This window comes from Copadichromis virginalis, linkage group LG2 (assembly GCF_057382275.1).
Source record: "Copadichromis virginalis isolate Kocher_CV1m ecotype Utaka linkage group LG2, C_Virginalis_male_GT1.1, whole genome shotgun sequence".
NCBI lineage: Eukaryota > Metazoa > Chordata > Actinopteri > Cichliformes > Cichlidae > Copadichromis > Copadichromis virginalis.
The window spans coordinates 35,748,675-35,774,764 of NC_140619.1; the positions used below are offsets into that span (position 1 = coordinate 35,748,675).

General features: G+C 39.5%; 1 protein-coding gene across 3 annotated transcripts in view; it reads right to left on the reverse strand.

Moving 5' to 3' along the window:
* drp2 (dystrophin related protein 2) overlaps positions 1 to 26,090 on the reverse strand; it is a 188,390-nt gene that overhangs the window by 72,794 nt on the left and 89,506 nt on the right. For all 3 annotated transcript variants that reach the window (XM_085432965.1, XM_085432959.1, XM_085432971.1), the window contains exon 3: positions 3,715 to 3,889. In XM_085432965.1, the coding sequence (XP_085289091.1) occupies positions 3,715 to 3,761 (47 nt within the window). In that variant the 5' untranslated portion in view covers positions 3,762 to 3,889. The remainder of the gene's footprint in view (positions 1 to 3,714; positions 3,890 to 26,090) is intronic.

Below are 26,090 nucleotides of genomic sequence, written 5' to 3' on the forward strand. Positions count from 1 at the left end.
ATAGAGTAAAAGCCAAAAGCCAGTCAGATTCATCCTCTGAGAACCCTGATAAAGTATAAGATATAAGGAGAGTCAGTCAATTACACACATGCCCATTATTACCATTTCTTTCAAAGTGCTGTAGAAGCACCATCACAAACAGACATAATAGCTTCAGAAACACACACGGATTAGTTGGATTAATTTTCACTTTGAAATGGATCGTTCAACTACAAAGACAGATGGAATGTGACAGCTGCACAAGCCTAGCATTTTTTCTCTCTCACAGTTTTAAAAGATGCTTCATTCAGCGATATCATGGCTCAATAAAGGCAAAATAAGCCCCCTTTTCTCGATTTTTCAAATTTATTAAAGGCATCCAGTCGAATGGACACAACTGAGAAATGAAAAAGGAATCAAAGATAATTCTCTGATTGTCCACTGAATAAATTACAAAAGAGCTAAAAGAACAACTGATCCCTTTATAAACCAGTCTGAGAAAAATAGCATAAATTCACTGAAACCTCCTACACTCTCATACTGTATTTTCTTATATAATAGTTACAGATGGCTGAATAGTCTCACCAATATGGTTGGAGTAATAAATGTCTCTTTTATATATGTATTCATAATCAGTTAGCAGTGATTATGATAGACACAGTGCAATACAATGCTGTGGTCCACTTGTTTGGGGCTATTATCTCAGTGCTGCATAAGACATTAAACCACAACTTGATATAAGCAATAAAAACAGCATGTCTACATATTTTGCCAAAGGCATCAAAGTGCTATTTTGTAGTCAATAGCACATGCTACACAGCTGGTGAGGGTGAGTGTGAGTGGAGTGGCTCATGGTGTAATGATTTTGCCAATTTTCTATGTAAGACGCCAAAAAAGTGATCAAACCCCTAACCTTCTGTTATCAGCACTGAGTCCAATTAGCTGAGCGACACTGTGTCATGCTGATAAATTCACAGTGCCACTGCCGTCTGTTAGAGAATGCATTTTGTTACACTGTTTACTCCTTATCTTAATTTGTTTAATTCTCTGAGCATACAGGGCAATCAGCAAATTTTGAAAAGCTGCTTTTCCCCGTCTACTCAGGAGTTTGGGGCATCGCTGTAAGGGTGTCTGTGTTGGTCAGGTGTTGACTTTGATCTAACAGAAATATCTCAAAATGTATTAAATGGTTTGATGAGAATGAACTGAAGTCATCTACTGTCAATCAAGTAGCTCTACCATCACTTCAAATACCTGGATAGCAATGCCATTTTCAATTTCTATAAGCAGCGAATTTACTTTCCTGTGTCACAAAGTTTAGGGACTCAAACACAGAAGAAAAGGTTAGTTAATGCACACAAATCCAAATATGAAAACCTAGAAGGAGCTGCAAAGGAAAGCAAAACAGAAAACTAGGAGCACCGGAGATGCACATAGGCAAGCAAAAAGGATGGACTGAAAAGAACACGAGGAGAGCAGCTGGACGAAACTGAACACAGAACTAAACAGGCAATGCTAATGCGAGTGAGGGAGACAACGGAGGGAAAACAGACAAAGAAAGAAAGACAAGGAAAAGAACATACCCGAAAGGAAAAGCAATAAAAAGAAGCAGTAACAACAAAGGCAAAGTGAAGCACAACAGATCCAGTGATTCACAAGAAATAACCTCCCTTCCAAGGAAAAGGTTGTAACCTCAAGCTGTTATCAACAAGTTGGCCAACGCAGATGCTGCGTGTGAAATATAAAAATAGAATAATATGTGTACTGGCAGTATCATCTTTAGAGACATCGGCATCTTAGAAATCATGGGTGAAAAAAAAGAGTTGTCTACCACCCTCAAAGTTTTAAAAAGACGTATTTTAATCAAAATCATAATCATTTCATAATCCTTACCACACAGTGAGTGGAAATGATTCAAGCTGAAACCTGATCTGTGATGAGATTCAAATCCCAGCATCCTGTTCAAAAGCCAGCTGTGTTTGTACAAACGCAGTCTCACGTAATACAGACTCTGTCGTTCCTTTTAACTGGAAATGCGCCTATATGGCATTTTAGGCATGTTTAAATGTATTTTCTCCAATGGAAGGAAGGAAAGGCCAGTATGCTTACTTTGGAAAACCTGTTAACCTTCCACCTGCTTACCTCAACTGCAAAGGCGCACATTTGTCACTGAGAGCACTTAGCTCAAAGCACTACAGTGCTTAATTACAACCTCACTGAGCTGTTAGCCAGACTTCAGAAAATAATACTGCAGTACAACAGGGAAAGTTTCAATTAGTTCAGTCTAGGTACAGTATACTATAAAGGATAATGCAGGAGACTTTAAACAAAAGAAGGAAGCTCTCGTGACTTTATTAGAACAAAGCCTCAACCACCTGTCAATCAGTGCCAGACAGGCCATTATAAAGCCAGTTGTCTGCTCTTGTCCAGCCGCTGGCACTGAACGCAGTCAGGCGTTTCATCTGGACAGCACTCACCCTCAAGGTTAGACAGCTCTTCGGCAAAGCTCTTCCTCATTCATTCATTCTTTCCCTCTTGCCACTCCCCTTTTCCTACATAGCATCTCTCTCGTGTGAAGATTTAATACCCGTTCTCTATCTCTCTCCTCCTCCCCGCATCGACGTCGTCCTGTATTCCTCTCTTCCTCTCTCAGCCTGATGAAGTCAGAGTGTTGCTCGGATATAAACAGCCACTGCAGGCCATCCATAGTGATCTCATTACACAGGACTGCAGGGGAAACTGTCCTACCCAATTTAACAACTATCCTTCCTTAACCTCCTCCTCCCCCTTCTTAGATACATCAGGGTCAAGTAAGCAATTAAGGGGCCAATTGTCTAAACAGGATGCCAGTTGAATGGAAGATATAAAAATCATACAGCAAGCCCGGACAGCATTAACCTATATTATATGAATAATTAATAAGCTGACTGGAAAGAGACGTGAAATGTGTTATTGTGTGACAGCACATTATCAGACAATGCTTTTAATTACCTGAACACAGTGAATAGCAACATGAAGAATCATTAGGTGGAAAATGGGAAACAAGCAAAGAACAGTGTAAATGGATATCACATTAGCTCCGGTGCTACTGTGTGACGGGCTGCATGTGAACTTGTTGTTTTCCCCACAGGGATATAACCACAAAATGACAACAGCCATAAATAAGGGTGCGACTTTAAAACTCTGGGTTATTATTAATAGATGCTGCACAAACAAATTCTATGTATAGATGTTGTAAAGCCAAAAGCCACTCCAACATTACATTATTACTTCAGTGTGCATCTCTAAAGTGCTTATAAAGAGGACAGGAATAAGCTTTGCCTTTTTCGTTCTTTCCATCAGTGCTTCAACTGGCTTTAGAAACATTAAGTTAAAACTGAGTGAATCTCAGCATGCCAAGATGTGTTTGGACTGTGATGATGGTGAAACAGTTCCATAACAAAAAAGCTGATTGGATGCAGCTTACAATCATCTGCGCCTTGAAAAAAGCATGTTTATATCTTTTGAGAAAAACTAGCAGATACAGAAGGGCAATCAGCAATTTTGTTACCATAGAGCTGAGAATGTCAACTGCGAGCAATCAAGACGGGTTCATTTCACCCAAAAAGTCTGCAGTCAGCCTCTGTTCCCAGGTACATACGGCATGCTTCTTTGAGACAATCATCCATACAGATGGTTCCAGGCTTTTCCAAATGGCTTTGACCTCTGTGAAAACCAGCGTGAGTGCTAACTTACCGGATATTGTGCGATTTGCGTTTGATCTCATTCCAGCAGAGGTTCATTTCTCCTGTTTGATTCGGGCCACCCCCTCTCAGTCTCCTACACTCAGTGCCCTCCTCCTGCCCCTCACCGTCCACTGTGGACTGGCATGGCACACAGTGGCATCCCGGCCACGAAGGCCGCCCCGCAGCTAAAAACACACACACAGCAGGACACACACAGGTGAGTATTACAGTTTGGACAAATTTGAATTGATTGCTAATAGATGGTGTTCTGCTCTTATATTTAAAACCATTGAGGTAAAAAAAAAAAAACCCAAAAAAACTAAACCCTAAACTTTTGTTGTGACATAACACTAGTTGAGAAAGAAACAAAAGATAAAAGATTCGGTGCTACAGTGATGGCTTTCCAATGCGTTAAATTCTTTCTTCACAATATTAAACTGATATGTTTTGGAGTCTGACAAGCCTGGATCTGTTTCACAAACATGAAAGCCATATATACAGACACAGCAACCTATAAAAACATGTTTTTAAAGCTATAAACCCAATTCCCAACCATTTTTTGACGGTCTTAAAAAATAAAATCTATCGGAATAAAATCACAGAGTTTTGTCACTTCTAAGACAAGACACATTAATTCTTAACATGAAAGTGAATAATGAATCCAAGACAAAAAATGTCGACTGTTGAGAGCAGATTTGTCAAACTATCTGCCAAGCAGCAATTGCATGCTATTCAATCACGACCACATAAAGTCTAGAACTTATAGGGCGCATCATCGTTAAAAGCAGTAAGGACTATGTACCCATTAATAAACAGTATCCCAAAATGCGAAGCACGACACACACAAAAGCATGGTCAACAAATCGGGGCCATATGCAATAACCCTGTCCGGTCTGTGAGACAGAAAACCTGATTCATGAGACACCAGCAGTTTTATCCCATTATTCCAATCCATTAAACTCAGGAAACAAACGTAGACAAAAAGCCTCTTTTTCACAGACTTTTAGAGTGAGGGGGTATTCAAGGCTAGATATGAAGAGGTGCAATCCTCTTGATGGAGCTAGGGGGAAAAATATCAAGGAGTTAGTCCACACACACAAGCACACACGGCCTATCATACGGACAAATACACACACACACAGAGTAATAAGTGGCAGGACAAGCTTTTCCAGGTTCGCAGGTCATGATAAATCTCATGTTCGGTCACTGGGCTGTCTGAGGCTTCCTGTCTCTTGTGTTCTTTTCACAACCTTTACCTTTGCAGCAGCTGGGCATCTGAGCTTACACCCTCAGCCTTTATAACACACACAGAAATACACGCTCACACACCATGACCGGCAGCGTCCCCTGTGTTGGTCAGAAGGCTCTTATCAGATTGTTTTGAAACTGGTTGATCATATCTCTCCCACAGAAGAACCCAACCTTTAACACTCACTGGAGCAGTCAGCCATCCATCTAAAGCAGCAAAGGGACAAAATACTGCACTCAGTACTCACACAAATATGCACCTATCAAAATAAGTCTTAAACCACTAAAGGTTCAGTGGTCGACTCAAGCAGATTAAGCTATCACCATGTCTACTTTTGAAACTAGCTGGGACTGTAAAGACTGTAAAAACAACACATAAAAGACTTCAGACGACACAGGTGATTCTTGGTCTGCATGCTGGCCTGCCAGGTCCAATCTTTGGTCTTGTATTCATTTATTTATATTGAGCTTTAGTTCTTGTGTTTGACATATTAAAAAAAAAAGATCATTTATTGTTATTTTTAATAACTGAATCATTTGTTTTTTTGTTTTTACTGTTGGCTTGTTTCATTTTCCCTTTTGGGGGGATTTTGTCAAAGTTTGTAAGACAAGACATTTGAAACTGATAATGGAGTTGGTAATTCCATTATTTTCTGATATTTTATGGATGATTCATGAAATTTCAAAGGTTATTCATCTCACTTTATAGGAAAAAAGTCAATGCATGCTTTTATTCTAAATATAAGTGTACAAAGTAGAGACAAAGTAATCAAGAAATTAAGCTCAGAACCTCCCGTGATGTTGATGATAAAATTGGTCTATTCGAAAGCTTGGAAAGAAGGATTGCTGTGTCAATACAAAGTTTTTCTGGGTGATCACCTTTATCCTGTGATGAGACATCTCTATCCTGATGGGAATGGTCTCTTTGAGCATCCCCAGGTCTCAAGTGGTCTCTGAATGGTCTGATGAGTGTGAAAATGGTGTGAATCATATGCTAAGGCCTTCACAGTCACCAACTCTCAACACAGCAGAACACCTGTGACAAATGCTCTCTTACACTACCATCAAAACATCAAATTAGGGAATTTATTTTGAAAGAATGGTGTTTCATCCCTCTACTACATTACAGAGACTCAGAGAATCAATAAATCTGTCCCATGTCATATATTCACTGCACGATGACCCTTTTCTAAAGATTATTCTGCAGAGATGCAAGTGAGAACACAAAAGTCCAATCCAGTCGTCTCTAACATTAACCTGCCAGCTCCAGAGTACGAGGTCGATGTAATGTTTGATTGCATCGGTGTCAGAAAAACCAAGGTTATAGTCTTGGTGAATTCCCAGCTTGTGAGTGGCTGTCTCCTGTCTCCTGCCTCCTGCACACTTTAGCCAGGCTACTCCCTCGCCCAAACCTTTCTATGTGAGAAAGGATAACCTCAGACAGTGTTGTGAAATTATTCTCCTGCTCTTTTGTGTGAAAGCAGGTTATGTTTAAACAGCTTATATTAAATAGTTGTCCTCATTCAAGGACAACTGTTTAAGATTTATAATCGTTATTAATATTCAAAAGAATTAAGATATTTAAAAAGAAAAAAACTATTTGTTAGTCCTTATCGTTGCTTCCTTTCGAGTGTCTACCCATTCCTCTCTGCTGCAGCGGCTGCAGTCTAAGCAGAGATACCCAGACCTCTTTCTCCCCGGCCACTTCTGGGGGGACACTGGGGTGTTCCCAAACTAGCCCATAGAAGTAATCTCTCCTTTAGTATTGGTCTGCTCTGGGGCCTCCTTCTAGGTAGACATACACAAAACACCTCACCAGGAGGCGCCCAGAAGGCCTAGCTAAATGCCTAATCTACCTCAGCTAGGCTCGAGGGAAAACACCTGGTGACTGGAGCTTGGCACATGGGGCAATTTGAAAGAGAAACATGGGGCTCCATGTGCCCTTAGGACCAGTGCCTTGTGGTTTAGGTGGCGGTCAGCGGTGGAGTTGCATCCCGGGTTGCAGAGCATTTCTCTTTCAAGCTTAATTGAGCCCAGTATGAACCAGGAAGGAACTTTTGCTGCACTTTCAACATTTCAGTGAATGACTCCCCGGTGAGACGGAAGAATAGACTTGCTTTCAGCCCACTCATCTCCTTTCTTTATCCTTACACTCCTCTGCCTGCATATTTATTCTCCTTTCTATCCTCTGCAGATATACTCTTCTCTCTACCTTTCCAGTCTGTTCGGCAGGCCATCCAACTTCAGATTGGCTGTAGGTTTTTTTTCCTATTTCATATGAATCATAATAACCATCTCATCCTCACTACCGTCTCCTGTTATCTCTCCACTTCCTTCCCTTCCTTTTCTTTCCTCAGACAGCTCCCGTTAGTGTAGGTGAAACTTGTGTGAATCAGCACTACCCGGCACATCTCTCCCACTCCCTCCTGGCTCAGTGTCTCTTTCCCTTTGCTGGTAATCAGGGGTCACGTGTGACTTTGCATATAGTGTTTGCACTGCAAAGACCCCACTAGGATCTCCAGCGCACCTTTTAAAAATAAGAACACATAATAAAGCCTTTCTATTCTACAGACAGATTTGATTCACTTCACTTCACCATTTGTGAATAAAAATGAATGCAAATGAGTAAACAGAAGACACACGTTGCAGAAGAGAAACATGGTTGTTTGTTTGCCTTGGAAAGCTGAATTGTCAAAATGTGAAATGGAGTTGAACAATGACGGCCATCAACCACGCCACTGCAGACATCAAGGGAATACCCCAAGGGTGAAAGATAGCTCTGAGAGAGGTTTGGTTCAGGAGTGAGGCACAAACTGAGTGACAGACGGGGACCTCAGTTCTCTCTTCTGCAGCCTTTTCTCATGCAGCTGCCAGGATCATATAAAGACACAAGGTCATGCATCATTGCACCTGGAATATTCTATTTACAAAATGTATTACATATTATTTTTAAGCAAGTTTATCGTTTTTTTTCTGCAGCAAATTAAATTATAAATGACAACAAAAGATAAGTGATGTCTACATAAGTCATTTAATGCAAATATCTATGTTATTTCAGTCTCATAGGCACACATTTGCATTAGGCAGGCATGTATCAGCCCACAGTGCAAGACATTAGGTGGTTCTGTCTCTCGCTTTAAACTTCAAAAACATGAGTCAAGCTTTAAACATGCATTATTTATGGCCTTGATTGGATGTGGCGTTGCTCAGTCAAGCATATGTACTGCATGTTTTCCTAAGATGCTGAAAAACCAGCTGAGATTTCACTGACATGCCACAAAGTGACACAAACAATATTCGTCTTGCTGCTATGGCTACAACACTCATCTCTCTCTTTTTTCGTTTCATGACCGTTTCCAACAGCAATCACATCTCAACACTTTAAAAACTGCCCCAATTATGTTAACAGTACAGACAGCATATCTGCCTTTTGTTCTTTTCTCTGACCACTCAAGCCGAGCCAACCTGTAATAACATTTTCCAGACAATATGTGAATGCAAAATCAAAGGAGCTGAAGATGATAAAAGATAGCACACAAAGCTTTGCTGGATTTCACAAAGCAAAGGAGAAAAGACAGTTCAACTGTGCAGATAAAGCTTGAGAGGATCAAAGCCACTGTGCTGCTACACCAAGTCTACATGTTGATATTAATCTGAAGGAATCAAGACTTAGTTCAGATATGCCAGAGAAGCAATAAGATAACAAGGATTTACTTTCATTACTGGAGCTTTGCCAATTAATACAGTTCTTTAACAATGTGCAGCACCTACCTGAATAATATGACTTCCTGCGTGGTTCTAAATGAAGGCTCAGATTCACGTTGTTAAACCCGCCACCACGGGTAACCGAGCATTGACATTATTTACCCAGTCTGTTGGTTGGCATGGCAGAGAGTGCAGAGATAAGTTTGGGATGCAGATGAAAGAAAGATCCAGGAAGAGAACTGGAGGTAGGAAAACAAGGAGAGAGGCACAGGCATGGGGAGAGATGTGTGAACTAATAAGCAGAAACTTTGGTCCTGGTCAAAGACGTCTCTGTCCTTGCACATTCCTTCTTACACCTACATAGCCCCCACTGCTCACCACCAACAGGAAGAAAAGGCCATCTGCCTGATGTCCTTCGACCCACACACACTCTGATCACTGCACAAAAACATGCACTAGTAGTTAGGGGAACAGTTTGTAGTCAGAGAAAATTTTAAATAAAATTCCAACAGCCGAGACTTGCATTTCTTAGTTTGTAATAAAGATCAAGGGTCAAAGGAACTAAAACAGGGACTTTTGTGGCACAACGAAAAGGAAAAATACAAGAAGAAATATTAGCACATACAGAGAATGAAGATGAAGAGCAAGTAAAGGTAAATATTTCATAAAACTTTTTCATAAATTTTTAATTCTGAAGCTTTTGATGTTGCTTTTCTTTGTTTGGATCCTTAGCCAAGGTAGTGCCGTGGCTTCGGAGCAAGCAACATCTCAACAACTAGGCTGAGAGTCGTGAAATGTTTGCTCGCCAGCATAATAACTTTTTTTTTCAAGTTTCAATTAAGCATTAATGTTGGTTTGCTGTTAATAGTTTATGTTTTGCATAATAGGCCTAGACAAATATTGCATAGATTGCCATATAGTGTGGTCATGTTTCTCTCAAAATGAATTTTGTTCACACTGATGACCTGACTTTTCATTTAGCACATCATCAAGTCACTCTCGTACCATTAACATGGTTTATGACGTAACATCAGCCAAACTAACAACAGCCTAATTTTACTATCAGCCTCTGCTGTAATTTAAATTTACTGCATATGAGAAAATGTCAGACATTAAACATAAATATGTCGCAATCTAAAAATCAGCATTTTAGCATGCAAGCAATTAGCTCAAAGCACCAGTAAGTTTGAGTGCAGCCTCGCAGAGCTACTAGCAGAGCTGTAGACCAGGACTGTCAAAGGTATGGAAATGGGTCGGCCAAATGGTCAAAGCTTTGTATTGTGTGTAAGGTGGTAAATCCGAGAAGCTACAGTATGCAAATGCGCTTCATTGATTCACAGCAGTAGCATTTCTTTAAGATAAGATAAGATAAGATAACCTTTATTAGTCCCACACGTGGGAAATTTGTTTTGTCACAGCAGGAAGTGGACAGTGCAAAAGTTATGACGCAAAAATTAGAATACAATAAGAATAAATACAGTACACAGCTGTACAGAATAGAATAAAATAATATACTATATACAGTAGAATAAAATAGAATAAAAATATACAATAAGATAAAAATAGAATACGAATGCTATATACAACTGAGTAAAAATACAACGATGCCAGAAAAGATTATTGCACTTAGTGTTATTGCACATGTGTGGATGTGTGTGTTTGTTCAGTTAAAGTCTTTGTTGTGGAGTCTGACAGCAGTGGGGAGGAAAGACCTGCGAAATCTCTCCGTCCCACACCGTGGGTGCCGCAGTCTCCCACTGAAGGAGCTGCTCAGTGCTGTCACAGTCTGCTGCATGGGGTGGGAGACGTTGTCCAACAGGGATGACAGCTTAGCCGCCGTTCTCCTGTCACTCACCACCTCCACTGGGTCCAGAGGGCATCCTAGAACAGAGCTGGCCCTTCGGATCACCCTGTTCAGTCTCTTCCTGTCCCCAGCAGAGATGCTGCCGCCCCAGCAGACCACACCATAAAAGATAGCAGAAGCCACCACAGAGTCATAGAAGGTCTTCAGGAGTGGGCCCTCCACCCCAAACGACCTGAGTCTCCGCAGCAGGTACAACCTGCTCTGCCCTTTCCTGTAGAGGGCGTCTGAGTTATTGTTACGTTTCGGTGTGTCAGTGTTTTGTTTTTGCATGACTTATGTATTTCCTGTTTTACTTTGAAAGTCTGTGTTATCTTAGTGTGTTCAGTTTACATTTTCCCTGTCTCGTCAGTTCTAATTTGCCCCAGCTGTGTTTCCCTCCTGTGGTCCATTCCCTGATTGCTCCTTCTATGTATTTAAGCCTTGTGTTTCAGTATGTCATGGTCGCGATCTCCCCCGTGTTGTAAATAGTTTGGTGTTTTGTTGTAAATAAATAGTCTGTTGTAAATAGTTGTGAATGAGTTTGTTAATACTTTCGTCATGGGATATTTTCGTTTTGGGATTTTGGTGGAAAGCCTTCGTGGTTTTATTTTCCTTATCTTTGTTTTTCTACGTTGCACCCCGGTTGCCTAGGCCGGGGTGTAACAGTTATGAGTCCAGTCCAGTCTGTTGTTCAGATGAACACCAAGTCTTGCTGAACATTACTGTCACCAGTTTACTTCATTAATTTAACATGGAAGTCTCAAGGTATTTTATCTCTTGTAATAAAGAAATCTGTCTGAAATATTGGTGTAGTACAGTCAAACCTGCAGTGCTGAATATTTGTTACCTCTTTCTAGGTGTGACAGTTCATGCACGAGCACTACTGACACATCAGGATTAAGAGCTGTTACTTTATAAGGTAGCTGGATTCTTGTGAGATTTCAATCACAGTGCATGACTATAGGTTTTAAGCTACATGCTTGTGATAAAATCACAGTTCCTCTGGATGAATCAGTGTTATCTGCAAAGAGCAAATTTTGCTGCAGCCATGAGCATGTGTTGAGTGGGGCATTATTTTCTGTACATAAATGTTTTTTGTCTCTAAATTTTCCTTAAAGTGACCACAAGAATCATCCATTGACATGCTAACTAACTAAAATCATCACCTCTTCCTCGGGGAAAAGCCAGATGAGTTTTAATCTGTGTTTGTCCTCACCATCTATTACTTCGTGTTCAGACTGCAAGCCTTCCTCTAAGAACTGAGTTTCTTTTTATCTTGAGTATCAGAAACATTTCTTGGATACCTCCACTATACTCTTATTTGCTGTAGCATACCCTGTTTCCCGTGCTCAGCTTTTCATCTATCGCAAAGCAGAGACCTGACTTCTGTACTATAGAAGACACAACAAAGGCAGTGTATCTTTGAGGATTTATGCAGCATAAAACGCTTTTTTATCTTCCATATAAAGTCAGCTGGGTACTTTATCGCTCCAGCTGCTTTGGATTTTCTAGCTGGGATGTCAGCTGTGTTGCTAAAGTTGATAACCATTGCCTTGGTCTTGAAGTTGTGCAAAATTTGTTTCCTTTTCCGATTGCTTCTGCTTAAGCATTTATAAAAGCTTGAAGAGGTCCAATATTTCAGGAAAAAAGCAGTGAGGATAGAAGGTATAAAACATCTGAAAACCAACCAGTCTGCAATTTAAATCTCTCCAGACTCATGCAGTGAGACTAAGGTCTAACCAGAGCACCATTAAGGTTTCGTTCTTAGAAATGAGAAATTATTCATATTAAAATATACCTCAGCTGTGACAGATGGATTGTACTGAAGTGGAACTAGTTTTGTACTGTAGTTGTGAACATATCCTTCTGTCAGCAGGCTAAAGCCAACAACGATTTCCAACGCTTTCACACCCACAATTACGACACTTAACAGAAGTGATAAAGCCATTATGCACTATCCAAAAGACCTGGCAAAAGCTGATACAGACACCCAGAACTCTGTGGCTGTGGCTTCACTAAATGTGCCGAGCACTGATTTAACTTCAACAAATAAATGCCAAGCCAACAATAACTCAGAGTATCAGTGTCCGGGAGTCTTGCTGCTAAATAGCATGCAAATACGAGTGGATGCAAGACTACATGTGCATTTCTGTGAGTGTGTGCGCAGATGCATGTTGATGTGTGTCTTGACTTGTTTCAGTTGAAGGCTCTTGGCTTTGTGCCTGATGGGGGTTAGTGGAGGTTGGACCACTGCCTCCCTGCTGCTCTGCCCCGCTGTCCCACAGCCCCTCAACAGCTACCAGTTAGAAGAAAGCGGAGGACACACACACACACACACAAACCTTCCAGCTCTCAGTCCCTCTCTGCTGGTGAAGCAGGAGGGGCGAGTTGAGCTTCTCCTCACAGCTGCTCGTCACACACTGCTGGAGACACTGGAGGAGCTCCAGTGACACAGCAAACACACAATCACAAATTCACTATTGCATTTTGTCTACATCCACACACACACAGAAGACTTCCAACTACATTAACTATACCCTTCATGATCACAGGCCTGAGTAAAATTACCACCTTTCCCCATGATACATCATCACACTCTTTCCAGGCTTGACTCTTTTTTGTCTGCAGACATGTGGCACAGTGATTTGTGATTGGAAGCAAACCAGAAGAACAGCAGGAGCAAAAAAGACTTTCACTTGCCCTCCTCCTGCCGCCTTCCTGCTTTGGCCCATCATGACTACACATTGTCATGCTAGCAGTGTTTTGCCCTCTAACCAGATATTTCATTACCCTTCGTACTTTATTATCTTTTCAATGACAAAGTAATTTCCCCCTGGAGCAAACATGCCATCAACACACTTAATTATATTTACATGGTGCCATTGCTTTCTTTGTCCTTTCAAGATGGATTTGAAGCAAGAGTTTGGCAGTGAAAAATACTAGGGGCTAGGGACATTAACATCATTATTACTGAAGGCGGAAGAGGGAAAGTATCATTCGAGCACTTTACAAGATGCTTATTTTGTCGACTGTAACATCAGGTGATGATGGTTTTCATTTATTTGTATGTGGTGACTGAAGTGCTCCTAGAGTGCCAAATGAATATCTGAAATATCACTCTGATATTGGATTTTTAGTGGATGGCAGTCTAAGAGGTGATCTAGGTGTTGCTAGCATAAGATTCAAAACGAGCACCTGTTTTCCAAGAAAACAACATTTCTCCATTTCAAAGTTTGAAATTAAAATTGAATAAGTTTCTTTTGTTCTATTGTCAGTAAAATACAAGGTATAAAAATATAAAAATCAAGCACAAGCTAGGGAAGCATAGTGGTGCAGTGGTTTGTCCTGTTTCCTCACAGCAAGAGGGTCCTAAGTTTGAATCCAACAGCCAGCCGGGGTCTTTCTCTGTGGAGTTTGCATGTTTTCCCCATGGGTGGCTGCATACTCCTGCTGCTCTCCAGGGTGTAACCTGCCTTTCATCCTGTGACGGCTGAGATAGACTCCAAAACTCCCTCAATTGGATAAATGGAAGAAAATAGATTGATGGATGGATCTAAGCGCTATTTATTATTGCTTTTTGTTTTAGCACCACACAAATGCAAAACAGTAAGGTTTATTTGAAGTGCTGCAGGCTCATCAACACAGAAGCCATATTAGGAAAACTAGTGTGGACAAATTCCCACCAATTAGTATTTGGTGTGATTTGTGTTTCTGGCCCTGTTGTCTAAAAAGACATTAACCTTATGTTCTGTTTTAGATGTTCATATGCAGTCTTTCTGGTAAGTCCACAGTTAAGGCTTGAATTTAAAAAGTGTTTATACATTTACCACGATGGTCTCTATGAGCTAGAATTAGAAACTTCACTTGAATGACCTCTGAAAACACATACAGTGTATATATAAACTTGCCTTTATGTCATGTTGTATATTATACTCTTTTGTTGTCTGTTTATCATTGTCCAGCTGTCTTGTTTGTTGTTTCTATTATAGATATTTTTATTGTAGCTGTTTCTCTTCTTATGTTGGAAATTATTATGTTTACTGCCAACTTGTGTTTTGCTTTCTCCACTTTATCTTAATTTATTCCTATTTATTCTTTTTCTCTCTTATTGCTTTTCTCTTTCAGTTTACCTTCTGAGCATGTAAGATTTATTATAAGTTATAACAAAGTAATTTTTTATTGTTACTATTATTGTATTTTCCAGTTCAGTCTGTTTGTTGTTAGGTGCTCATAAGTACCGTGTGTTTATCAAAGCTTTCTGCTGAAAATAGTTGAATTTGTCTAGAAACTACACTGTGAGCCATTAAACAAAAGAATGCACTGAGAGGCATTATACATCTGCAGAATCCACTGATGATGAGTCTCTGTAGGTTCAACAATGAGCAAAGGCGTTCACATTACAAGCAGACAATACTCTTAGAAGTCTGCATGTAAGGAGCCTAGAACTTTTGACTTTTCATCAAAGCAGATCTCTTACTGATGATTTAACAAAGAGAGTTTCATGCCCATCTAATGATTAGAAAGACTACCAGCAAAAAACAAAAACAAGCAAACAAACAAACAAAAAGACTTCCTTCAAAACCCCCGTGACTCTATTTTATCTTCTTTTAAGATGTTACCGCACATTTCAGAATTTGATTTGTTTTGGAAACTTACTAAAATAATTGACATATCATTATGCTTTTGAGTCCTCTTTTGAGAACGAGACATCTCAATAGCAAACAAAACTTATTGGAAGTGATTGAGTTATTTTCGCTGTGTGCCCAGAGTGGCCTCAACTTCAAACAGCTACACCAGCAAGAAATAGATCAGAAGCAAATGTCCACTTTACTCAGCTCTTTTCCTGATTCCACTGACAGCATTCTTAATGAGCACACTGTGAAGGCCTTTGTTTTTTTATACAATCATTGTTGCTTCTCCTGCTCTTTTTCCAAGAAAATTGTATTTAAAGCTGTGTAACCTTTAATGAAACCTGAAAAACCATATGCAATTTCACATACGGTTCATTTCACTCCAATCTGTGCGCACATTTCATGCAAATATCCAACTTGAGATTCATCTGTTCAATTATGTTTATGATCGAGTGTAATAACGTTAAGATTTAAGTCTCGGGTCTATTGTAAAGATGGGGGTGACAGCTGAGATATGTCATCCTCTATCAAACAAAGACTTTAGCTCCTTTTTCAGAAAATGACAAGCAGTTATAAATCAAAGTTAGCAATTAAAAACAGAGGGCCACAGGGTTTGAAATCATAGGTGAAGGATTTAGAAAGTGGACTTGACTTCATTTTATGGATGTTAGAGCTCATTACTTAAGCAAAACCATAAATGGTGATTAACTTAAGAGGTTTGAATATTTTATCCTCGTAAATTACTTCAAGCGCACCTTTGGCAAACTAAAGTGATTACACTGTTACAGTGGCTAAAAGAGCAGAAGAACAGCTTTTAGACCAAGCAGACAGATGTAAAAACAAAAGCCAGTTTAAATACAAAGCATTAGGATTTAATTAAGCTTTAGACCTGTCACACAATCCTAGAGAGGAGTCAGCAATCATCTAGCAACCACTGATCTCAAGGGAAAAATGTGTATTCCCCAACCGGTTGCAAGTGTGGTGAAATTAATTACTAAAACACCATTCACACAGGGCTAAAGACGATTCAGTGGTTTTTAACCATTACTTGCAATTGCGCTGGTCTGTAGAAGATTGATTCAGTCACCAGCAGTAAGCATGACGGTCATGAGAGCATTCAAAAACTCACCGAGAAGCAATGAAACTATGAAAAGCGCAACCCAATCAGACACAGAGAATATTTGCCTTCAAAGTAAAAGTTGGGCCATTATAGCTGCAGCCAACACATTTCAAAAGGCAAAGATTTTACTTTGAAGGCAAACTTCCCAGTTCAATACAGTACAGAGAGAAAATGGCAAGTGCTTGCAGACAAGTCTGTGTTCTCCATGCAAACTAAGGGACAATTTTTCAGGGATGCTGGTGCAGCCAGTGGATATCCAGGCTTAGATCTCCATGTTTGTTCACAAGTCATTGTTCACAAATAATTACTTTAAAACAAGACAAAAGACTACATTAGGGTGGCAGTTATGATTATTTTGCTCTCCACCTGTACTTTTTATGTTAAAGCAAACAACTGTGCTCAAACATGATTGGCCATGTGGACTATAAAAAACAGAAACTGCATATGCATCCGTACTACTACATCTACTTTATGGAGATTAATACTGTATGACAAGATGCATTGCAGGGAAACAAAGCAGTAAAGTTGAGTGTCCCTAAAGAGATTTAGAACATGTCAGACAGTATTTTAGAAAAATCCTATAGTCAGCCAATTTATAATAATCTCAAAAAGCATTTAGCCAAGACATTAAATCATTCCATCACATTTTGTCCCCAGCTGTAAGTTAGGAGTTTTGTGCCCAAAAAAAAGTCAATAAATTAAGGCAGCGTTAGAAATACCCATTCTTTAACAAGTGCATCTGCTGTGTTTAGACTTAATCAAAGGAAATTACCACAACGCAGTTCTTGTACTGCCTTACAATTACTGTGTAAGCAAAGCTGATTAAAAGTCAACCCCGTCATTGCTTCCCACCATGCAGTGATGTGTGGAGAGGCAACGCCTGGTTCAGAAAGGAGGTAATTTAGCAAACCCCAAATGAAATCCCCGCTAATTAAGATGAGTTTCTTCCACTGTGAGAGAAAATAATCTATTGCAAGAAAATCCATAGAAACAGAGGAAGCTGAAACATAAAGCAAAATGCTCGCATGTCAAAGTTTTCTGTTTTAAAAACATATATCACTGCTCCTTTACTGCTAATATAAAATACTGTACATACTGTTTATACAGAATATACGTCTTATCTCAGCTGCTACCTGGTAATACATTTCTATTATGTCCTCCATCCATTTATTCTCTTTTCTTCTCGCACAGCAGCAAACAACAGCTTAAAAATAAAGCAAAATAAATGTCAAGGTTTCTGGATTTAACTGGAATTTTCTTAAACTAAGGTATCTAGTTTTACATAATTAGAATAACGCAAAAAGCAGAAACATTCCAAACAAAATTACTATCAAAATACAAATTTTAATTGTGTTTTCACAAGGTGGGTACCGCTGACCTTGACTAATCTGATTTTGCATTATTTTGGTCCCAAGTGATGCATTTGCACTCCTCATTTTACCAATAACGACTTTGTATTCGGTTTAATACAAGCTGGGCTCTTGTTCAAATATGTCACTTAACAAAGAAGTATTTCCTTTTATCTATTCTGACATGTTTCTCATTACACCCAGTAAGTGGATCGAGCTGAGAGGGTCTGAATATTGTATTTCTTTTTTCTGTATTAGTGCCAAGACACTTAGGCCAACAGTTGTTTTATTCTGTTTGACTCATTCCCCGTGCTCCTCATCTTCTCCTCTGTTTGTTCAACAAAATCATTTCAAATGACGCGCATTCATGCAAAGATCCAAAAAGCCAAATTCACGATAGTCTAAGTTCAGAATCAAAGTTTTAAAATATGCATATACAGAAATAGAAATTCACTGTCACATTCAGTTTGAGACCTTTCCAGAGGTTCTTCAGTTGTTCTTTTATTATCATTATTTTGCATCACCATCAGCTCTTGACTCTATGGCCATTTTGGCATAAGTAAAATGCAGGGCAGTTCTTAGTAGGATTGTTCCAGAAAGCAGTGAAGTCTATCACAAAGCACATTATAAATGGGAATTCCAAGAATCCGCTTATTCTGATTTTGTTTTTTATGTTTTGCTTTATATTTATATTTATTTGCAAATCAAATGTAAGCTGACCTTCGAAAGCGAGCAAAAAGTCAAGTGCAGATCTTCTCCTGACTAATATTTCAGTCTCAGTCAAAAGAAAAGAAAAAATCCCCACAGCACGAGTCCTCGCTGACAATAGATTGCCCTTTCATGAGTCCAGATGAGTGGTGGCCAATTAATTTTCCCAAAAGAGAAATGTGAGAAACTGGGACTGCTGAGGAGGGCCACACAAATAACCTGATAAAGAGAGAAAATTCATATTGCACCAAACTGAGTTTGTTTATTGATGTGGTCCTCCACAACAGTCCCAGTTTCTTGTGTGGGCCTGTGGGGAAAATTAATTACCCACCCCGGCTATAAAGGGTTGTGTTTCAAATCAAATCAAATCAAATCACTTTTTTATTGTCACATCACATGTGCAGGCACACTGGCACAGCACATGCGAGTGAAATTCTTGTGTGCGAGCCCCACAAGCAACAGAGATGTGCAAACACAACAACACAAACGAGCAAAATACAAGAATGGCCAACCTGAAACTAATAAATATATGTACAATATATAATAGTGTATGCATTTCTGGATGTGTATACTAAATATTTTCCTACGTGTGTGTGTGTGTGTGTGTGTGTGTGTGTGTGTGTGTGTGTGTGTGTGTGTGTGTGTGTGTGTGTATACACATTTTTACAAATTAAATAGTAAAAAAATAAAATAAAATAATAATAATAATAATAATAATAATAATAATAAAATATATAAAATATACAGAGTTGAATATGTGCAAAACAAGTGGCATTTATATACAGTGTGGAGTGCATAATGTTTCTCATGGTCTGAGAGCTGTTCAGGTGCCTTTTGGCAAACTCCCGACCAGTCGGCATGTGCCTTTTAGTGAAGAATGACTCCTGTCTAGCCAGTCTATTATAAAAGCCTGATTAATGGAGAGCTGCACTAGTGGTTCTTCTTCTGTAAGGCTCCTTCATGACCAGAATTAAATTCTGAATCTCATTAATCCCGCTGGTACTTGGTAACCTGTTTGACTGAGTGTCACAGGCTGGGTCTCCGACCCAGCACTCTGAGTTTTCTTTGTATTTTTTGATATGTTATTAGTTTGTGTTATTTCCTATTTGCCTTTAGTTTAGGCAGTTATTGTTCCTGGGTTTTCTATGTTTTGGGGTTTTCTATTTATTTCATCACGTATTAGGTCTGTTAAGTTGTGTTGTCATTTCCTGTTTTATTCTGACAATGTCATGTGTTCTTTGTTCATTGTATTTAGCTTTCCTCTCCTGGTCCTGTCATTAGGTTTATGTCTGTCAGCTGTTTTCCCCCATGTGTCGCCACTTCCCCTGATCACCTCATGTCTGTATTTAAGCCTTTTGTTTTCTTCATGCCATTGTCAGTTCGTCTGTTTATTCTCACCAGAGTTACAGTCATAGTCTTAGCCTGTTTATTTTCCACCTCGGTCATAGTTATAGTTTTTGGTCTTAGTACCTTTAGTGTTTTGTTTCTTAGTGTTTTGCCAGTTCAGTGTTTTGTTTCTTAGTGTTTTGCCTGTTTGCTTTGGTCTCTTGGTTCATTTCCTGCCGTCATCGCAATAAAGGTTCACTTTTCTGTTAATCATTACTATTCCTCGTCATCATCTGCTTTTGGGTCCTGTTTCCGCACACATCGGCGCACCCCGCCGTGACACTGAGTCTTCTGGCCTGATTTACTTTGATACACTCCTCCAATCCAGCACATCAAAGACAGTTTTTAAAATTAAGCAGAGGTACAATGTCAGTGTCATAACAAGGATTTAAATACTTAAAGTACGTAAATGGAATATTTCAATCTTCTTTTTTATATAGTCACAAAACCGTGTTGCTGTGACATTGTGGAGGATTGTGTGCAGACTACTGATTATTAGGAGGCATATACCTTTTACAGGCATGTGTTTTGTATTGTATTACAACATTAAAGAAAAAACCCAAAGATTAAGATGATCCCTTATAAACAAGAATTTTGTGGCAGTGTAAAAGAAGAACTTCATTTTTAATGGGAAGAGAAACCCACTAGAACCAGGCTCATAGAGGTTTAAACAATGTACCAGATCAGTGTGATGCTAAAGAGGATTTTTTAATTGACCATGTACAAAATATGGGAATAATTAGACAAAAGTTAAGAAAAAACTTAAGCATGTAAGAAGAAGGAAGGATTCTTCTTCCTTCAGTTGGACATTTTTCTCTCTTGTTTTAGCTTTAAGGACAATCTGATAATAAGTCATTCTATCCTGAAAGTAACACATTTATGAACTACATTTTCAGCATTGCTCTGTGACAGGGTTTTTCTCAATTTAGCAAAAGCGTAGCTGAAAGCAGTCCTATACATTTATGCAAGTTGAAGGGATGGATGGTGTTTGGTACTGTTGCCTCACAGCAATAGAGTCCTGGGTTCAATAACCGGACGACCGAGGCGTGGATTGTTTCCTTTTTCTGTTACTCCAGTGATTTGAAACTGTATGCAGGTGTGAATGTGAACGTTAATTTATCACAGTCATCTGATAAATATAACTGAGTATCGTGTACATAGTAGTGGGAATGTATGCAGTTTTTCCTAATAATATTGCATAAGGGAAGTATGTAAAAAATGACAGTGTCAGAGTTCTAGGTTTTTGAACCGGTGCTTTGTCTTGTGGAGTTCTGGTTATTTTAGGTTGTTTAGTTTCCTACAATGGTTCTCTTTCTATCTTGTCCTCACCGTCTTGTCTCCGTGTATCTTCTTGTGTCGTGCGCTCCCTCTCTCTCCGTGTCCCCTGCTCTCCCTCTCTCCTGTATCTCTCACTCTGTCTTAGTCATGTCCCCGTGTTTTGTCTCCCTTACCGGTTTCCATGTTCCTCTCTTTGTGTTTCATCCTCGTCTCCCCAGTCTGTCGTGTGTTCCCATGTTTGCTTATTTCCATATTAGTGTCAAGTTCGCATGTTTGTGCTACTTTCTGTTTATTTTGATAATCCTTTCTCTCTCACATTACATTCAGGTTTGTTCCCTTACTTCTTTATGTCTTATTTGTTCCCGCTGTGTTTCCCAGTGGTCTCCACCCCTCTATTCCTCCCCTTGTATATATGTGATCCCAGCTTTCCCTTGTCCCTCATCTGAGTCTCTGCTCATCAACTCTTGTGTTTCCCAGTTTTTTCAGTTTAGGTTATTTGTTGCATTTTAGTTTATTTCGTATCTTTATGTTCAGATTAAATAAACGGCTCGCTTTGTGTTAACTATTTCCTGTTCTCCTGTGTCGTCTGAATTGGAGCCTCTTTTCACCTCCCACGATCTGCAGCCATAGATCTTGACAGTAGACTCTGACCAGAATGGAATACAGAGAATACACAGACTTTGTTTTTGTGAATTTTGAAGAGTTTCAGAACCAGCTGCTAATTTTAATGGGCGGTGGCTGATCCCTTTTCATGAGGGGGAGAAGGAGAAATTAAGGCAAAAGATCTGCAGTTTGGTATGCAAACTTATTGCAACCTGGCAAAAAGACTTCTCAGCTTTGAACCTCCATCCCCGCACAGGGAGCACTACACTGACGGCCGTCTCAGCCTGTCGAGGCTGCCACAGATATTCCACTTGTTGCCAAGCTAACTCGAGATGAAGTTGAATTTTGTGTTTCTAAGTCTTCCCAGTTTAACCCTGAGCCTTGTGTTTTCTAGACTATTGACTCAGGAAAAAAACTTTTTTTTCCCATATACGAAATCTGAGAGTGAGTTTGGTGATGTCAGCACCATCACTTGTTGGTCCCTCGGGTGGAGACAGCTGGTGTTCAGCCAGTACCTGAACCCCATCCAGGGCTCTTCACCAGCCCCAACTGCTAGTGGAGGCAGCTGAGCACCCTGCACAGCCGCAGGCACAGCATCCAGAGCAGGCTGGGAGACCTCTGGCTACTGCTTCACCAGAGGTCTCCACCCCAACTGGTCCTGTTCCATTCCCAGCCAAAGGTCTGCGCGTTGCTACATATTTGCCTACAAATACATGAAGTTAGGTACACTACAATAATGGGTTAAAAAGTTAGATCAAGAAGGTAAGAAGTATAGTAACCAGTGCTACTTCTGTGGTAAATCCTAAAATCCTGACTGAAAATCTTTATACACACCATTCCTTTGCAAATGGTCACATAGATGATTTGCTCTTTCCAGAATGTTATATGAGTTGTTGAATGGTTAATATTTCTGAATACTGTTGAAATTGATCTTTCATTAAGAGGTAAACGTACTTGAAGCACTAAAGTACAAATATGTTTAGGTATTAAAGTCTGTGGTTACCAGGTTGCAGGTTACAAGCATGTGTGAATGTTTGCACTGTGCTTTTCTATCATTATTGAGGATTTAACTTGTCAAAACTGGCATTAAGCTTGTTTTTGTTCTAAAGAATTCATACAAAATATTTTTTTTTCACAAACTTATTTTCAGTTTCATGATTATCTTATTGAATCTGTGTTTATCTTAAATGTAGATGTAGATATAAGGTATAAAAGATCGAGTTTCAAGCCAGAATCATGAATTTGTTTTTTTTTTATGCTAAAAAAGTTCTCTTTTTTGTATATATCAGGAGGTATAATTACTGAATATTAACAGCACCTGTGCCAATGTGAATAACTGTGCTAATGATGAACATCCGCAGTAATAAAGGCAGTAGAAAGCACATATCAACAGGGAATGAGGTTTAATGGATTCAGAACTCCACTGAGGCTAATTTGAATGCATGAATCTCATTATAACAGCAGGAAATGGCTTTTGACAGGTTCTGTGTGACATTTGGCTCTCTGCTCAACTGTCCACAGTCACTGGCCTGTCAACCTTGTCACTTCTTTTTTTGCCAAGGGAGCTATGGAGACTGAAATCCTTTTGACAGCTCTCTGTCCATTAAAAAGGTGACAATGAATTCCACTGAATATCTGCAGTATAGACTAGAGATGGACCGATCCGATATTACGTATCGGTATCGGTCCGATACTGACCTAAAATACTGGATCGGATATCGGAGAAAAATAAAAAATGTAATCCGATCCATTAAATATCACGAAAGCACCTCACAAAACTTGCAACACGCCGTAACTCACCTCAGAACGTTAGCAGTCGGAGCAGTATGCATCACGTGATAGAGCAGCTGTGGCATGCCGGACCTGTCGGTGGTCTGGATAGCATGTGGAGCTTCGCTAGCAACCTGGCATTTCATCTCCGACAAAGTTATCCCCGAGAGAAGTAAAGCAAGTGTGTAAGTCCATCTCTGAATGTTTGTAAAGCATTCCCACGTTAAGCTTAACAAGCGACTGCCTCTCGCTCTCCGGCTGCTACTTCAATCGTGAAACTGATCAGCTGATCGGCTTTTCTGTCGCGACTCCGTTTGTTTTTGGCCCACTTTGCACCAGAAAGAGGAAACCAGCGGCTGAACAACAGCAGAACGTTTAAGCTTGATAAGCTGTTGTTAGAATTTATTTAATATTTCTTTCTACACCAGGATCTTTTTCTAGCAGCTGACGGCTGTAACTGTGCAGGGGCGGATCTAGCAAAGTTTAGCCAGGGGGGCCGATAGGGCATGAACAGGGAAAAGGGGGCACAAAGACAGACTTTTCTTTCTTATTCTCATTTAAAATGTCGAGCTTTTAATAAATAATTATCTGACACCCAAAGTTTTAATTTGATGTAAAATGAATAGAAGTCAATTACTGTACATAGTGACTATTAAGTCTAATATATATACCCTAGTAAGCTATAGTACTTTTTCCTTTGGGAAGGTACCATCTGTGCAGTCTGCAATTTTGTTGAAGAAAGATGTTGAATCTATTTAATATTTCTTGAAAAATAATTGATTTCTGTGCATTTTTTTCACACTGCATCAAATTAAGGTTGATTACGTCGATTAAGCATCATGAGGTGGCGCGTGAGGGGTGGTTCTCTATTTTTTATTTATTTATGTTGTTGCTGGGAGTTGGAACCCTGTTAGTTAGGTTGCTTAATATTTACGCTAAGTACTCTTTAAAATACCAGAATAGGGAGGATGGTGTAGGTTTAAGTTTATTAGATTGATCAGTATTGCTGAACTATGAAATATTTTTTTTGTATACAGGTATAACAGAATAGCTTTAGTGTAGTTGTTGTTTTAAACTTGAGTATGAACTTGCAGACTTGCAAAATGCAGCAAGATATTTTAAAAAACAGTTTTGTTGATTAAAAAACACTATATCGGATTCATATCGGTATCGGCAGATATCCAAATTTATGATATCGGTATCGGTATCGGACATAAAAAAGTGGTATCGTGCCATCTCTAGTATAGACTATAACAGTTCAGCTGTGAAGGAGCAGCAGAATACTTTGCCAAACAGAGGAGGAAACACAAAGCACACAGGAGACATTCAGATTTAACAAACATTACAACAGAAATAGAAAATGCAGCACTGATGTTTCGCCTGTGTGACACAACACTGGGACATAAACTCTGCGGCTGACTAACTATGTAATTGGGACAGGCGTGAATCCAGTATGAAAGCAGCTGTTTGCGTAAACAGGGCCATGTTTGTTTTCTTCTCACTGAACACAAATAAACTTATTTTAAAAATGTGTTTCGAGAATCATTTACATGCTCCAAAACAGGACAGACTAAAAGGAAAACTGTGGAATGAGATTGGGATACAGAACGAGTGACAAAGAAAGAGCCAAGAGCTTAACTTAAATGAGTAACTGAACATTTCAGTTCCTCAAAACCTAACCTAAATCTAACCTAAATCTAACCTAAACCTAACCTAAACCTAACCTAAATCTAACCTAAATCGCAAGTCAGATGTGAGTAAAATCAATAACCAGGCACCAACATCACCCTGCGCGCCACCTTTTCCATCTGCTGCCCTCAGGGAGAAGGTACAGGTCTATACAGGCCAGAACATCCAGACTGGCCAACAGCCTGTATCCACAGGCTGTGAGGCTCCTGAACTCTCTGCCCCCCTCTCACGGACAATAACCATATCCAACTTCTTAATAGCAATGAACTGGTCTGCATTGGTGCATCATATCTTTATTCTCTTCCCCCTCCTGCCCCCCCCCCCCTCTTTCTTAAATAGATAACTATCATATCTGATATCATATCTCACAGTACAATAATATTGAATGGGTTGCATTGTTGTATTTTGTCATGTTTCTCAGGTCTTTGTCTGAATTTCTACGAACATTATTGCTAAGGATTGTCTTATTGCATTGGAGTCACACTGGGTTAAATATGTACACTTGGGTTTTAAGGGGTATTTATTATTTTCTTCTTTTTTTTGGGTTGTATGGAAGCCCCAAACGCAATTTCATTGTTCTTGACAATGACAATAAATAAATAAATACTAAATACTAAATACTATGGCGCTGATTAGAGGTAAGTAGGGTGGGAGAAAAGAAAAAGAGAGTGCAGTGTGTCTCCATTAGTTGAATCTAGGGTGGATTTCAAAGGACTAACAAAGAGCTAATGATAGGAGAGATTTTAAAATATTCAGGTAGCACTCATCTGCTGTGAAACTTTGAGACCTGTATTAACATACCCCCACTTTCTTTTTACGTTTCTGATGCCCTTAATTCAAGGTCTCCTCATAAAGACCTTCTTTGATTATTTCAGCGATTCTACCCAGGAGACTGAATCCTGTTTTAGACGCACACAACATCTTCATTACACACCGGATAGGAATGCAAAAAAGGTTGGAAAAGAAAAGCACGAGTAGGCCGAACAAACACATTCCCAAACACTCTGTCCTTTCAGTGAGGGTCAGTAGGCAGCGAGCTGGATGGAAAGAACTGGA